The following is a 15,649-nucleotide window of genomic DNA, read 5'->3' as shown; positions in this document are numbered from 1 at the left end:
GTAGTTATTTGTTGAAATGTCTAGAAAGACAAATATTTATGAACGGAGGGAGTAGTATATATATCCTCGATCAACTCCTCACTGCCTCAATGCTTGACTTGTTTGCTTAAAATTTGACTGCTGCTCCGGCCGTACGTACTAGTAGTCTAGTACTACGTAACCGTATCGAATCCATGCATGCATGCATGCATGCATGCTCTCACAGTTTGCTGCACTAGCTAGCACTAGAATTCGATTTTTAGATCGTGTGTGTGTCTGGCAGCGGCATGCATGCAATGCACCATCGCATCGTTGTTTCCCTGGAAAACTCCGGAACGCCGCCACTCTTTCAGACAAGACAAGCTAGCCAACCTCGGACACTCCGTTCCCACGAACGAGATGTACTAAGCTACCTGGCGAGAGTTAACAATGGCATGCACCAGATGAAATTTACGTAAAGTACGTAATTTCCTGCACTAAACTCTATCGTTGTCTGCTGCGGTAAGCAAACAGGCGAGAGTCGCCGATCGAGAAGCTAACTAACTAATGAGAGAATGGCGCACGCGAAATACAGTATATATATGGTTGAGACTTGAGATATCGAATTAAACTAATTAGCCAGACGTTTAATCAGATCAACATGTGAAACTCCGAAGACGTACGTAGACGATCGAGCTGGGCCAGTTCGATCATGTCTTCAAAAGCAATGTCTCTACGTAAGTACGGGATACATACGCGTCTCAATTTTCCGTTCTACGTTCACATTTTTGTCCGCAAAAAAGAGGCTACATAGCCTGGCCTTGCTTCCATATATAGCATATCGTCTCTGTTGTAAGCTACTACAGCTAGCCAGTGACACGGACTCAAAGGAGTGAAGCACGTACGCTCCTCACTCGGACTCAGATCAGAGTACGTACGTCATGCATGCATGCACATTGGTGCAAGCAAAATCAAACAGAGATCTCGAGAGGCTGACAGTGTAAGCACCAGCATGAAGGTTAAGATCGAGAGCTCCAAGATCGTCAAGCCGCTGTACGAGGACGGCGAGGCGCCGGAGCGTGCGCAGTGGGTGCCGCTTTCCGTGTTCGACAAGGTGACGTACGGGGAGCACGTCGCCATCATCTTCGCGTTCCGGCCGCCGAACCCGCCCAACAGCGAGGTCGAGCTGGGCCTGGCCAAGGCGCTCGCCGTGTACCAGGAGTGGGCCGGGCAGATCGGCGACGGTCCCGACGGGCGCCGGTCGGTGCTACTGAACGACGCCGGGGCGCGCTTTGTGGAGGCCAAGGTGGACGCGCCCATGGCGGTGTCCGTGCCGTCCGGGCCGTCGCCTGAGGTGAGGCGGCTGCACCCGAGGATCGACGACGGCCCTGTGGAGCTGGTGCAGGTGCAGCTGACTCGCTTCTCCTGTGGGTCGCTGGCCGTGGGCTTCGCAGGGCACCACCAGATCGCCGACGGGCAGGCCACGGCCAACTTCCTGGCGGCGTGGGGCCTCGCTACGCGGCAGCTCCCGGTGTCGCCGCTCCCGGTCTGCGACCGCGGCACCCGGTTCGCGCCGCGCGAGCCGCCGCTCGTGGAGTTCCCGCATCGGGAGGTGGAGTACAGGGCGCCGGCACCAAACACGATGGACGAGAAGGAGGAGATCGGCTTTGGCGCGGCGGGGCACGACAAGGTGAAGGTGCACATGATGCACCTGAGCAAGGATTTCGTGGCGCGGCTCAAGGCGCGGGCCTCGTCGGGGCTCCCGCCATCGCGGCGCGGCTACACGACGTTCCAGAGCGTGGTGGCGCACCTCTGGCGCGCGATCACCGCGGTGCGCGGCCTGGGCGCCGACGTGACGACCAAGGTCCGCATCTCCATGAACGGCCGGACGCGCATGCGCCCGCCCATGCCGCGCGACTACTTCGGCAACGTGGTCCTGTGGGCGTTCCCGCGCACGGACGCCGGCGACCTCATGTCCCGGCCGGTGGGCCACGCGGCGGAGCTCGTCTACCGCGCCGTGGCGGACGTGGACAACGCCTACTTCCGGTCCTTCGTGGACCTTGCCTCCTCCGGCGTTGTGGAGGCTGAGGGGCTGGTCTCAACGGCGGACAGCGAGCAGGCGGTGCTGTGCCCGGACCTGGAGGTGGACGCGTGGCTGGGGATCAACTTCCACGGCCTGAATTTCGGCGGCGGCGGGCCCTTCCGCGTCATGCCGACGTACTACCCCATGGAGGGCAGCCTGTTCCTGGTGCCGTCCACCCTGGGCGACGGCAGCATGGAGGCCTACGTGGCCCTCTTCGACGACCACCTTGCGGAGTTCAAGAGGATATGCCACAAGATCGATTAGCTTGCAAGCAGGTCACGAAACTTAATAATCATAGAAATACAAGGGGCCTAATTATGCAACAGAATATGTATTTCGGTGATCAATCCCTGTACTTGCTCACTAGCTATGTAGTGCCGCTATAGTTTAACAATTCGGATATCAAACGACCTCTAAATGCGATGAAATTTGACAAACGGTTTATCTATAATATATTAAGACCACACGTCAACTTTCAACCCATTTCGAAGACGTTTTATTCCCACTTAGAAAATAATTATTAGGCGGTGCAAATGTGGATGGTCTCAGAACGGGCAACAACGTCAATGGGGGAGAACCGGCAACTATGAATGTATCCAAACCGACAACTATGAACGTATCCTCCGGAGACACACCTCCATACACCCACCGACGATGCTGCAAGCACCACCGAAACGAGGACTAGACGGGGAGAATTTTATTCCATCTTCAGGGAGCCGCCGCCGTCCCGTTTTTTTGAATATGACACAAACCCTAACAAAACTTGAAGAAATATCTAAAAATGGAGCCCCTCTCACGGCAAGGGCCGGGATCCACTCTGCTCTTATGGCCCTAATTAAGGCCACCGGAGACAGACGAACTGACGGCGGCGCCGACAGGAGGCAAGGAAACCTTAACTTTTTAGGGGAGACGGCAGCTATAGGTTGCTTCTTGACGAGTTCTGGTGAATCCTAACTGATCATGACGCAAAATTCGTTCTGATTAGCTAGGTAATCTAGTACGTACTTACCAGCTGGGTAGTGCAAACTGTGAGATGAAGAGTAGAACCAAAGCAGCAGTCAAACTTTAAGCAAAGCAAGTCAGGCACTTAGGTAGTGAGGCCTAGCTACAGCTAGCTAGTGGACTATAGAGGAGCAATAGATGAAGAGTCGCGTCACGCCGACTTGATTTGACCCGTAGCCAAATACGTACGCATGCAAACATTTCCAGCGCAAACGCATGCAATCTCGTCCGGCCGCCGTAGCCAAGTCATCTGGAGCTCGCTCAAGTCCAAAGCCAGGCGCATGCAGTCTCGTGGATCGTGTGCTGGTGAAATCGTGACAGGACATGCATGCAGCGGCCGCTAGCCGAGTCCCAAATCGCAGCTGTTGCGTCACACACCGGACCAGACGCTGCTCACGTTCACCATTCATCAACCTAGCTAGTAGCTAGGTGCATCGTCAACTCGAGTTGGTGTAGCTTAATTTGTCCGATCTAGGCACAAAACTGCACGCACGGTGTCAAACCGGTACGTGGCTCTCCTCGTAAGTGGTCTGGTCAGTCCGCGCATGCCTGAAAAATCTGAAATGAGTGTGTGTGCAAGTCAAGTCTCAAGTCACTGGTTGGCTGAAGAAGAGGTAGGGGTGAACTTGAACTCTGCAGGTACGTATCGTTGGTCCTTGTTGCTGCGATGCGTGGCCAAGAAAGGTCCACAGCTGTCAGACTTTGCATGCATGCATTTGTCACTCATGGCAGGCCGGACCAGCAAAGAGAACCTAGGGCATCTTCAACGCCGATGCGTGGCCAAGAAAAGTCCACAGCCCTTAGACCGGGTGTTGGGTCTGGCCGAGGTTCCTTCCTCCTTAGCTTCCTTGGATTCCTCCGCCTTCTTCACGTTGCGTGCGAGACCGATACATTTGAAATGACACATCACAGAGATTCCTCGTTATTGCTCGGTGGCCAACTTCGTAAGAAGGTTGGTTTCTGCAAAGAGCTTGGTGGTAAAATCAAAGAGGGTATCCATCTTACTGTAGAGACTATTCACCTTGGCTTCGAGATCTTTGCTCATCATCCAATAAAAATCAATCTCTGGACCAATTGTATTTGCACATGGTTTGGAGACTTTCTCAAGTTCATTGATCTTTTCCTTGATCTCATCGGGCGTTGTCACTTCCGTCTCGGGGTCGCGTGGTCCCATCCCCCGTGCAAAGGAGAGGAGGAGGCGCTCGCGGCCTGTCACAAGGCCCGATCCAAGGCGCGGCATGCAAAACCTGTGCCACCCTTGATCGGCCTGCCCAATAGAAGAAGGTGGGTAGGATGAGATGCAGCCACGCACGCTTCTATGCCAACGAGAAAGCCAAGATCGTCACTGCCACACTAGTCGCCTCTTGGGCCCCAGCTGCTCCAGCCGACACCGAGTTTGCCCACTCTGATGTGTCCAATGAGGTGTTTTTCAGGACTCCTTAGATTAATTAGTTTATTAAATATTGTATATTTCCATGTCAAATGTAATGGTGGATATCTACTTATATTTAAGATGTTACATTTTGATGACGTATATGTCCATTAACGACTTGTGATCAATTGCCAGCAAACTGTGTTTGTGGCTTCACCGTTCCCGTGACGCTTCCATGGGCATTCTGAACAATAGCTTGTGCCGGGGCAATGTGGTTGGCCCAAGAGAGGTTGACGTTTTTGAGGTAGATGTCATGGCATGGCACACTCTTGCTGCACATATCTTGATGGCCTCTCGTTCTGAGGACGTCCCCTGGATGTCGATGAATCGAGCGTCTGTTATGGCCACACCACCATCCTGCAAAGGCAAAAGCAATATATAGGGTTTCGTTCAATTTCAGAAATTGTTCCCTTCTTTATTTAAGGCAACCATTGATCAAGTGGTGGTGCGGACAGTATCCCTCACCTGTGGTGGACAGTTTCCTTGGGGGCAATAGAACTGGTCGATATCGATAGGCAACCGGACGGCAGTCATTCTGAGTTTGATGAAAAGGAATCCGGTTGCTAGTGCCTTGCCATCCCTGTATCCATTGAATCATACCATATGTATATATTAGGGGATATATATACCTACTATATATGGTTTGCAGGTAACCTATGATATGTACATGGAACATGCATGTGTATGCATGCCACCGTCAGTAACTATATCTTTAAACACATGCAAGGCACAACCATGTACGTACTAGTAGATGCTTGTTTTTTGACGTGAACAATAGGAGCTGATCTGCCTTTGCATTATAGAAGAAAGAAGTCATACATGTACAGAAACGGATCGACCATCAGTAGATGCATGTTACCTGCCTACCATCAGTAGATGCATGTTACCTGCCACGATTTGATCCTCACACCGGTCGTGGTATTGAAGAAGCTGCAGTTGGACACTGTAATTTTTTCCACCAGCGTTGGGCCGTCAGCAACACCTCCAAGACTTCCCACACTACATACGTAGATACAGAATACAAAAAGGTCAACGTATGCTACTCACTAGAGAAGGTTATGAGCATGCACGTGCGTGCATTAATATACTACTCCCTCTCCGTCCTATAATATAAGACTTTTTTGATGGTCAATGTATACTACCGTCGAAAAATATCTTACATTATAGGACGGAGGGAGTATAATATACGCATGGGTGTGGTATGTATGTATGTATGTTTGTTTGTATACCTGATGCCATGACCAGGCCCGCAGGTGGTGTTGGTGACGTTAACATTGGTGGTTCCCGATAGAATCGACACACAATCATCACCTGCATGCACAAAATACCTACGTTCGAGGCCAGACAGAGTGCAATATATACTAGTACCATCTGAAGGAAGGAGGGTGGTTGTCGATCCTTACATACCGGTGTGCATAGAGCAAGACGAGATGTTTACATGGTTGGAGGAGCCCATATTGATCCCGTCCGTGTTGGGGCTGTCGCCCGGCGCCGTGATGGAGACGTTGTGCACCTGCACCTGCGTGCACTCGTACATGATCATGTTCTTTTCGGCGCCGTCCTTGAGGCGTATGTTGGTCACCCGTAGATTGTTGCAGTGCGCGAACGACAGCGACTGCGAGAGGGGTCTCTATTTTAGTTGGACAATGGGAGGAAGTATTGTGTGTCTGTAAGTGCACGCTTACATACCCTTGGCCGGTCATTGCATTTTTGTCAATACGAGAGAGATATCAGATCAGATTGTTGCAAATATATGGAGATAAATATATATATTGAAGAAGCAACAGCTATACTCTATATATTTGGGGCTTAATTACCTTTTGGTTGTAGCAATCCCACCACTGGGCGCCTCGCCCGTCTATCTGGCCGCTCCCATTCACCGTCAGGTTATCGACGCCATAGAAGGTCAGGACGTCTGATGGCTTTAAATAGAAGGAGTTTGGCGCCACCACGTCGCCCTCCAGCTGCACAAACACTAACCTCAATTCCAGTATGCTCTTATATTTCTTTATGAAGGGAGTACTACACAATTAAAAGATAGACTATTCAGAGTGGACCGATCGTCAAGTCAACCGACCTGTACGGTGATGGGCGACTTGCAGGGTCCGTTGAACCTCGTCTGGTTCAGCAAGAATGTCTTTCCTTTCCTGCGGGGATGTACGTACATGATCACCTCGCTGCTGTGGCTGCTGCAGGCTACTTTCCATGTCTCCTCGAACGCCTTCCAACGCACAAATAAGCAAAAGATTAACTATCTGAATCTGATGGGCAACATACATGATAACGATTTCAGAATCATAGATAAAGGTTATGGTGTTCCAATTGTTACCTCGACATCACTCGTCGCGCCGTCCCCAGCTGCATGGAAATCCATGACGCTGTACCATTGTCCTTGCTGCACTCCGGCGGTCGATCTAACTGCGGCCATTGACACAAGGAGCAGCAGCAGCACGAATGAGACATGTTGTGCTGCAGTCCTCTGCCGTTTTCAATCAAGAGTATACATACACAGCTGATCGGAACAAAATTTACACATGCATATATACTTTTGAGATATTGAGCTGATGAAACCTACGCATACCATGGTTGGTAGTACCACCAATATGATCAGCTGTGGCACACTCTCCTGATTTGATCGAAGAAGAGCGCTAGGAACGATGTGTCTCAACGAACTATCGTGGTAAGCAACCAATCTTGTGTGTATTTATACATGCTGTAAATTAATGGGTGAAATCAACGTGATGTTTTTTGGGGGGTTTTCTCGGTTAATTTGAAAAAGAGGATAGCTGTGTACGAGCGTACCTGCAAGCCAAAAATATCACGCGATTATTTAGCACATCGATCTGCATTTGTGTGTTGACATAAATACGCCCAGGGTAATTGATTTACAACCAAAATTTGGCTAGCCAACGTGTTGGCAAATTTTTTTTTTGAACATAGTACAAACGCAAGCGCTCATATACACGCGCATACATTCATCCCTATGAACGCATACACGCACACCCTACCTCTATGAGCACCTCCGAAAGACTAAGCCGGCATAACATCTTGAAATTTACGAAGTCACCGAAGGGACCTCGTCGTCGACGGGAATATCTCCTCCCACTGAATGCGCATCGTTGGAAATCCTGAAATAAATCCAGGAATAAATGCGAGCACCAGGACTTAAACCATGGTGGGCTGGGATACCACAGTCCCTCTAACCATCCAACCACAGGTTGGTTCGCACATGTTGGCAATTGCAAGACTTGCCATAAGTTGATAACTTTATATTAGGTTGACAAAATTGCCAAAAATGATAAATTGAACACAACGCTCATATATATACGTACATATATTCATCCCTATGAACGCACATATGCACACCATATCCCTATGAGCACCTCCGAGAGACTGAGTCGGCATATGATCTTGATACCATAGGCGCCTCGTAGTTGACGAGAACGTCTCCTCCCACGGAACGCGCATCACCGAAAAATGCACCAGGACTTGAACCCTGATAGGCTGAGGATATCACTGTCAGAATCAAATATGTTAGGTTGACAAAATTGTAGAATATTGACATGTCAATTTTTGGCATCAAACCAATCATCATTTTCATTTTTATCATCAAAATATAAAAAGACCAAAGGGGCAGATCCAATTAATCTTAAACATCAAACCACTCAACATGTTTAACATGCAATTAATATCATAAAAATATCAATGTTTGTGCTAACCACATAATTAATGTGTAACTAATTTTCTATCAAATATAAACATGCAATAAGGTGAATTGGTATCCTACCTAATATAACTTTTATATTAACATGCATTGCACGTACACATTTATTAGTTATCAAAATGTCACCGCACCCCGCCAGGAATGAAAGTAATTAAAGAGAATTGAGTGGCTGCAAGCATGCACATATTGGAGGTCTCTAAAAGCAAAATGAACAGCTCGGATCGCGCAGCCTGTTCAGTTAGCATCTTCTAAGCTAATGTGTCATATTAGCCCATCACGCATGAAGAAGGTCGCCGCTCAGGAGGAAAGTGAGAATTGGTTATGCGCAGGATGGTGCCTCCACCACCGCCAGGATGGCGGCTTCCACGGGCCGGAGCCGGCTGGGTTGGAAGGTTTAGGCCAGTCGACGAGGAAATCAGCCAGCGCCTGGGATTTGACAGCCGTGCGAGGTTCGTAGAAAATCGTGTGGGCAGCCAGCTCGATGGCCCACATGGTGACCCGGCCAGTGGCGTCCCGGCGGCCGATGATCTCTCCGAGAGGAGCCATGCTCACCACGGTGATGAGTGCTCCTAGAAGTACTGCTTCAGCTTGTTGGAGGCCAGATACACACCGTAGCATATCTTCTAGTAGTGGGGGTAGTTTTGCTTGGAGAGGGAGAGCATCTCGCTCAGATAGTATCATAGTACACGGGCCGCTAGACCGGCTGCGCCTTGCCTCCTCCGGGCGCTCCACCACTAGCACCACGCTGACCACACGGGTGGTGGCCGCAATGTACATTAGCATGGGCTCCTTCCCTGCCGGCGCGGCTAGGACATGTGCGATGGAGAGCATGCACTTGAGGTCACTGAAGGCTTCGTCCGCCTGCGGGGTCCAGTTGAACGCGGTCGTCTTCTTCATCAGCTGGTACAAGGGCAAAGCCCTCTCGCCCAACCGGCTGAGAGAGGCCATGCAATCGGTGAACTTCTGAGCTTCGCGCAGTCAAGCTGGCTTGCGCACGCGCTCGATCGCCTTAATCTTCTCGGGGTTGGCCTCGATGCCACGCTCTGAGACGAGGAAGCCACGGAGCTGGCCAGGTGGCACGCTGAACACGTACTTCTCCGGGTTCAGGTTAATCTGGTACTCGCGCAGGTTGGCGAACGTCTCCTTGAGGTTGTCTAGGAGGGTGAGGTGATGCACTAGGGGAAAAAAGGGCTTAGCCACAAATTTAGTTGGTGGCGCCTCATTTTCAATCCACGTCATCACTATTTTTTTAATAGTGGTGGCATTGGCATATTTGGTACGTCACCACTATATCATTACTGGTGGCATGTCACTAAAAATCTATGCCATTGCTTTTTTTTTTGCGGGTTAAAAATCTACGCCATTGCTATTTGGATCCAACAGCCTACCGGATCGCAAGTTAGTGATGACGTGTAACTTTTTGTCTAAGAGCAAATATTTTGCTATGGATGGTTGATTACAACTTGGAGGACCAATTTTTTTCTTCTTCTGAAACACAAGATCAGTTTCTTATTGATTGTATTTGGCTGCATATCTCACTGGAGTTAAGGAGCACTATAGCTCTGGTCACCCAAGACATATGATTCCTTGTAAACCAATCGCAACTATAAACTATTTTTCCCATTTTATTTTGTTTTTCTGAAATGTTCTGCAATTGGATCACTTCATGTATAATTGAACTTTCCATCTCCATTATGCTACAAGTGCAGACCCTCTACTAGTCAATTTTTTTGCTAGATATGTGTTGTTATGCTACAGAAAGGAAAAACGACTTGGCTATGTGTTGGGGATTTATTTATTCCCAACCTTGCATAATACTCCCACAGTAAAGAAATTTATTTTTTGTGTTTTGTTTACTGCGTTACGCTCTTATATTTTTTTTACGTAGGGAGTACGTGCGTGGGAAATCATGGATTCCCTTATATGTGTATATCTGTTTCCGACATAGGAGTGTTGGACCATTCATTATTTCCGGGATCTCCAAAAGAATATGGCGCCTAAGGACCAGCTTCTTTTGGCTGTTGGTGGTGCTGTTTCTTGTAGCCAAGCCAAGCCAAGCCATCGTGGGGCTGTTTCTTGTGTGAACCATTAATAAGCTAGCCAAGCCATGCATCGTGGGGCTGTTTCTTGTGTGAACCATTAATAAGCTAGCCAAGCCATGCATCGTGGGGCTGTTTCTTGTGTGAACCGAAATTCCAAGACTAGCTTGCATCGTCTATCTATCTATCTATCTATAAAAAGGACCGGACCGGACCCGTCGACCTCAGTCTCCTCCATGTTCCTTTGCTCTAGTGAGCGAGCGAAACCTTTTTGCCCAAACCAGTTGAGCAATCCATGACTGACGCGGCCGTGTGACGTGCCAAGCATCCATCTTCATACCCCTGACTCGTATCAATGGCATGTGCTATGTGCGTTCCATTTGATCTTAATTTGCCATCGTGGTCTTGCCCTCTTCACTGCTGGCCAATGCAGTGCACATGCATGGCGCTGGTATGATCCAGTCGGGAAGCACAAGGACACTGACACCACCCACGGCCATCTTCGGTCCGCTGCTGGCTATTTCCTTGTGTTTTGCCCATCAGTTCATCCCGATCTTGTCTGCAGCCTCCGATCCCTGCCCTAGAGAACCTCATCGACATACGCCGGCCTAGCCCTTTGATCTTCGAACCCCAAGTTTAATCTTGGATCTTGTTTCCTTTCAGTAGATTAGATGGGTTAGTTGGTTTTTTATTAGACTAGCAAAAAGATCCGTGCATTGCAACGGGAGAAAAAAAACCACACACTTTTAATTTATAAAAAAAATCTATTATCTGAGAACTTGTAGCTACGGCCCAAACAAAGATGGTCTTAACCTATAAAAGCGCAGTTTAAGATTCTACATGTGTTCTATTTCAACATGGCTTGCATGTAGATTTAATCCATACAAAGAAACGGGTAAGATCATGCATTTATTCATGTCAAGTTCAAGAATCACCAACTTAGGGTAACTCTTGAACACTTTTTTCACATGCATATTTCTTAAATACATGAAGAGTTGTTAAAAGATACATGATTTTTCAATCATAAAAGGAGATTTTTTTTTGTCTGGAAAAGAACATTTTTTGTATGGTCTCCTGTGGACGCAGGTACTTGCGCCCCTATTTCATCACTATTTCTTGCCATACATGTCATAGGTATTGGTCTCTGTTTCATCACTATTTATATCTTATCAAACTTGTCTTTTATTTTATTTTTTGTCATGCATGCCTCCTTTTTACCTTTTTTTCATGCATCTCCTCTCTTTTTTCTTCTTATATATAGGAGAATAGCGCAACATCTCATCTTTATCGGACCTCCTCCGCATTTTCCCTTTTATTTCTTTTATAGCGGACATCCCATCTTTATTGGGTCCTTCTTTTATTTCTTGTCATGCATATCCTTATTTTTTGGGTGTCTCTAGCAAATTTATCTTCAATTTCATGTTCAATCCTGATTTTGCTGAGGTGTTCATCCACAATCTGAACTTGTACCGGTATGAAAAAAGACGGATAATGCATTGTTGATTAACATTACAGCCTAAATAGTATTTTTAAAATTGTTAACAGGAAAAATAACATCATATTCAGATTCTACATATTTTTCTAGTCAAATTCCATATATAACATGTTAAATTTGGAGTTACGGTTTAAAAGATATGAGTATTTTAAAAAACATTTAATATGTATTGCGAATTTAATGTCAAAAATATTAGGGGGTTTTCTATAAAATAAGAAAACGGATTAAAAATACCTATTTCTTTTATTAGTAGGTATAGATTATAGATTAATAACACTCATCTTTTGCTCGTTAGTTATACCATAATGAGATATATTCTCTTTGTGTTCCCATCGAGAATGATGAGGGTGTAAAAATCATTGTTCCCAAATAGTTCCGGTTGAATCGAAACATGGATGTATGTTCTTGCCAAGGTCTGTGTTGCTCCCTTATAGTTTTCGTACTTGCCCTACCGATGTTTTTCCTTAAACTGGAAACTACAACGTAACTTGATAGGTGCCGCAGCATCTGTGTTTTCGAGTCATAGAACCTGTTCAAACATTGCAAGTTGCGTAACATGTTGGAATTATCTTAACCGCTTATTGACTGAAATCAGTTCTTTTTTAGGGCATCTCCAAAAAGAACACTCAAACCGCCCGCATACAGTCGGATCGTCTTCTTTAGGGTATCTCCAAAGTGAACCCTCAAACCGTCTGGATTGTGCGGTCCGCCAGACGTGTTATGACACCCTACACGAGCATGTATCGATCGGCCGAGCGGTCCGGACGTACTTTTTCGGAGAGCAGACACGTAGGACTCTGACACCTAGCCCATCAAAAATCCCTCTCAGACACCATGCCTCCATCCTTCCATTTTCTCTCGTTGCCTTTTTGTCTCTTGCCTTTGCCGTCACTCCACCACCATTGCACACCCCTGCTGGTACCCGACATGTCCGTCACCTCCAGCTGTACACCCGGGATCCAAGCCGGTTCTTCTCTATTGTCGGGACGAGCCTTTCCTCCGACCACCACTCAGGTACCGTCCGCTCCTACGCTGCTCACCATGCTCGGCAAATATCCGTTGAATTGGCTAAGCTAATTTTTTTGTCCCTTCTTCTTTGAAGCAATGGATTCAGATACATAGTACATATATGAGCACTATGTTGAGTCGTCAGACGGCTTGTCAGACGAGAAGAGCTACACGGATGAGATGGCGATGATGCAGACTGTCCTTGGAGAAGAGGAGCGTGCGGAAGAGCATGTTCTCAATTTCAAGGGATTGATTAAGGATCATCGAGTGCTCAACCGCAATAGGGCGTGCGACCATTTGACATTGATGTCTGGATACTTTGCCCCCCAATGCCCTCTTCGCTGACAATTTCCGCCGCCGGTTTCGGGTGCACAAAATTTTCTTCGATCGTACCATGGGGTCCGGTTCTTTGATGACTACTTCATCTTGAAGAAAGACACCGTGGGAAGGATTGGATTTTCTGGTTATCAGAAGCGCATGGCCGCACCACGGATGCTTGCATATGGCACGACCGCTGATTCGTGGGACGAGTATCTACTGATGTCTGAGAGCACATGTGGAGATTCAATGGTCAGGTTTGCAACTGTCGTGGTCTTGGTGTTTGGACCTCTATACCTGAGAGAACCAAATGGCGCAGACACCGAGAGGCTCTTAGCAATATCGGAAGCAAGTGGGTGGCCAGATTTGCTCGGATCTCTTAACTGCATGCATTGGAAATTAAAGAACTGCCCAAAAGTTCTACAAGGGCAATATCAGGGCCATGTTAAGAAGTCCACCATCATTCTTGAAGCTGTTGCATTACATGAACTTTGGATTTGTCATGTTTTCTTTGGCATACTCGGATCTCACAACGACATCAATATGCTACATCGATCACCATTGTTTGTGAGGCTAATTGGAGGAAAAACTCCTCTTTGCCACTATACTGTCAATGGACATGAGTACAACATGGGTTATTGTCTGATTGACAGTATCTGTCCTCCGTGTGCTACCTTTGTCAACACCATCTCTAACCCAGTTGGCCAGAAAAAGGCTCCCTTTGTCCAAAGACAAGAAGCGGCTAGAAAGGATGTTGAGAAGGCATTTGAAGTCCTGCCGGCACGTTTTGCAGTTGTTCATGGACCAACTAAATAATGGGATGCAGAGACCTTGTGGGAGGTGAAGGCCTGTTGTGTGATTATGCACAACATGATCGTCGAGGATGAGGATGACGTCGCTGCCGTAAGTCTTGAATTTGAGAACGTGGGTGATCCTATCAATCTTCTTGATCAGAATCCGACCACACTTAAAAAATTTGTTAAAAGACATCAACGTATCTGGCATTGAGCAACTCATGAGCAACCCAAGGAAAATCTGATCGAGCATTCATGGACGGTTAAAGAGGGCAATAATATTTGAGCGTAATATTTGAACTTATTTAAGTACAACTACCGCTATATTTGAACATTTGAAATATAAGTCTTATGCTCCTACTCTCTCCACTCCTAAATATAAGTCTTTTTAGAGATTGCAATACGAACTACATACGGATATATATAGACATATTTTAAAATGTAGATTCACTCATTTTGCTCCGTGTGTAGTCCGCATTGGAATCTCTAAAAATACTTATATTTAGGGACCGAGTGAGTATTTAGGAACATAGGGAATACGGAGTGCACATCAATTAATGCGCTACAGTACAAGTTGAGAATGGAATAAAAGCACGCAGCAATCAATCAATCAATCCCGTGCTTATACAACCAACCATTCTTTTGTTTTCCATTTCCAACTTCCTTCTGATGAGATCAGTACAAGGAAGGCTCAATGCTTCTCACTCTATTTTCTTTTTCCAGCGAAATCATCATCAATCATCAAAACAAAAATCCGAGAAATATGGCACAACCATACCATATTACTACTACCACATACTAAATCACACACACACACACACAGACAAACCCCTTTATTGTCGGCAAGCAAGCAGTTGATCATGGTGTAGGTGATGGAATGAAAATCCTGACAACGATCACTGTGGGGTGCACATGGGGGCTCTGCCTTGGAAGCACGCGATGAAGGCGGGAGGGATGTACCCGGTGAAGCTGTTGTAGCAGGTCCAGGCGCTATCTCCAAGGCATTTCAGGTCGCTGATCTCTAGGCCGATGCAGTGGTTCTTGCTGGGCTCCTCCTTATCCTTGGCCAAGCATTCGCCGGCGGCGGTGACGAAGCATGGCGTGAAGGTAAGCTCGTCGGTGACTACATTTTCGGCGAAGCACGCCAGTGCGCCGTCGGCGACGCAGACCATCTCTTCGTTGGTAGTGCTTTATGCGACACACAGATTATCCTGTGTCAGTACTTACTTTTCACGTGCCCTCTCTGAAATGAATGAACTGTAGAAAAGTAGGTACTGACCTTATGCCGACACACAGATTATCCTGCGTCAGCAGCGCCGGCTCCGGCGCCGGTGTGGTGGAGCCGCCTGCTCCGCATATGAGCAGCACTAGGACAATGAGCGACTGCTTGATGATGGCCATCGTCGGGCTTTGGTTTGTTGGGTTGGTTGAAGAGGCTCACTTCTGCATCAGATGAGATATATTTATAGGGGGTAGGAGCAGAGCAGAGGCAGAGCGTAAAGTTTAGATTTTCGTGATTGCGACACAAGCCCAAGCTAAGCGCAACTCCAACGCACGATCCTAAACGGACATTCCTTTCATCCGCTTTTCGTTTGTTTGGGACAGGAAAACGGACACATTCGTCCGCTTGCAGTTGTACTTGCGGCGGTCGGTGCGTTCAACGGGCCAACCGCACCTCAAATGGCCTGCCTCGTCGGACTTGAATTTAAACCAAAAAAACAAAAACATATTAAAAATAACTTAAAACATAAATTTAAACATTCAAACGTCCACATTACCCAAGTTCAGCACATAAA

General features: G+C 47.3%; 1 protein-coding gene and 1 pseudogene across 1 annotated transcript; both read right to left on the bottom strand.

The window, feature by feature from the left end:
* Positions 1-4,599: 4,599 nt before the first annotated feature.
* On the bottom strand, positions 4,600-6,849 carry LOC123083962 (probable polygalacturonase At1g80170; annotated as a pseudogene).
* A 7,610-nt stretch (positions 6,850-14,459) lies between these two features.
* On the bottom strand, positions 14,460-15,282 carry LOC123082430 (uncharacterized). Its single transcript, XM_044504757.1, has 2 exons — positions 15,133-15,282; positions 14,460-15,041 (listed from the first exon to the last, which is right to left on the bottom strand). The coding sequence occupies exons 1-2, from the start codon at positions 15,252-15,254 to the stop codon at positions 14,750-14,752; spliced, it is 414 nt and encodes a 137-aa protein (XP_044360692.1). The 5' UTR covers positions 15,255-15,282; the 3' UTR covers positions 14,460-14,749.
* Positions 15,283-15,649: the final 367 nt, after the last annotated feature.

This window comes from Triticum aestivum, chromosome 4A (genome assembly GCF_018294505.1).
Source record: "Triticum aestivum cultivar Chinese Spring chromosome 4A, IWGSC CS RefSeq v2.1, whole genome shotgun sequence".
Taxonomy (NCBI): domain Eukaryota; kingdom Viridiplantae; phylum Streptophyta; class Magnoliopsida; order Poales; family Poaceae; genus Triticum; species Triticum aestivum.
The sequence above is the reverse complement of the archived record's forward strand: the minus strand, read 5'-3'. Positions and strand labels throughout refer to the sequence as shown.

Excerpts from the sequence above, each read along its gene's own strand:
- LOC123082430 (XM_044504757.1), bottom strand. The coding sequence starts at position 15,254 with ATGGCCATCATCAAGCAGTCGCTCATTGTCCTAGTGCTGCTCATATGC. Across the intron at positions 15,042-15,132 it reads AATCTGTGTGTCGGCATAAG|CACTACCAACGAAGAGATGG; the intron begins GTCAGTACCTAC and ends TGTCGCATAAAG.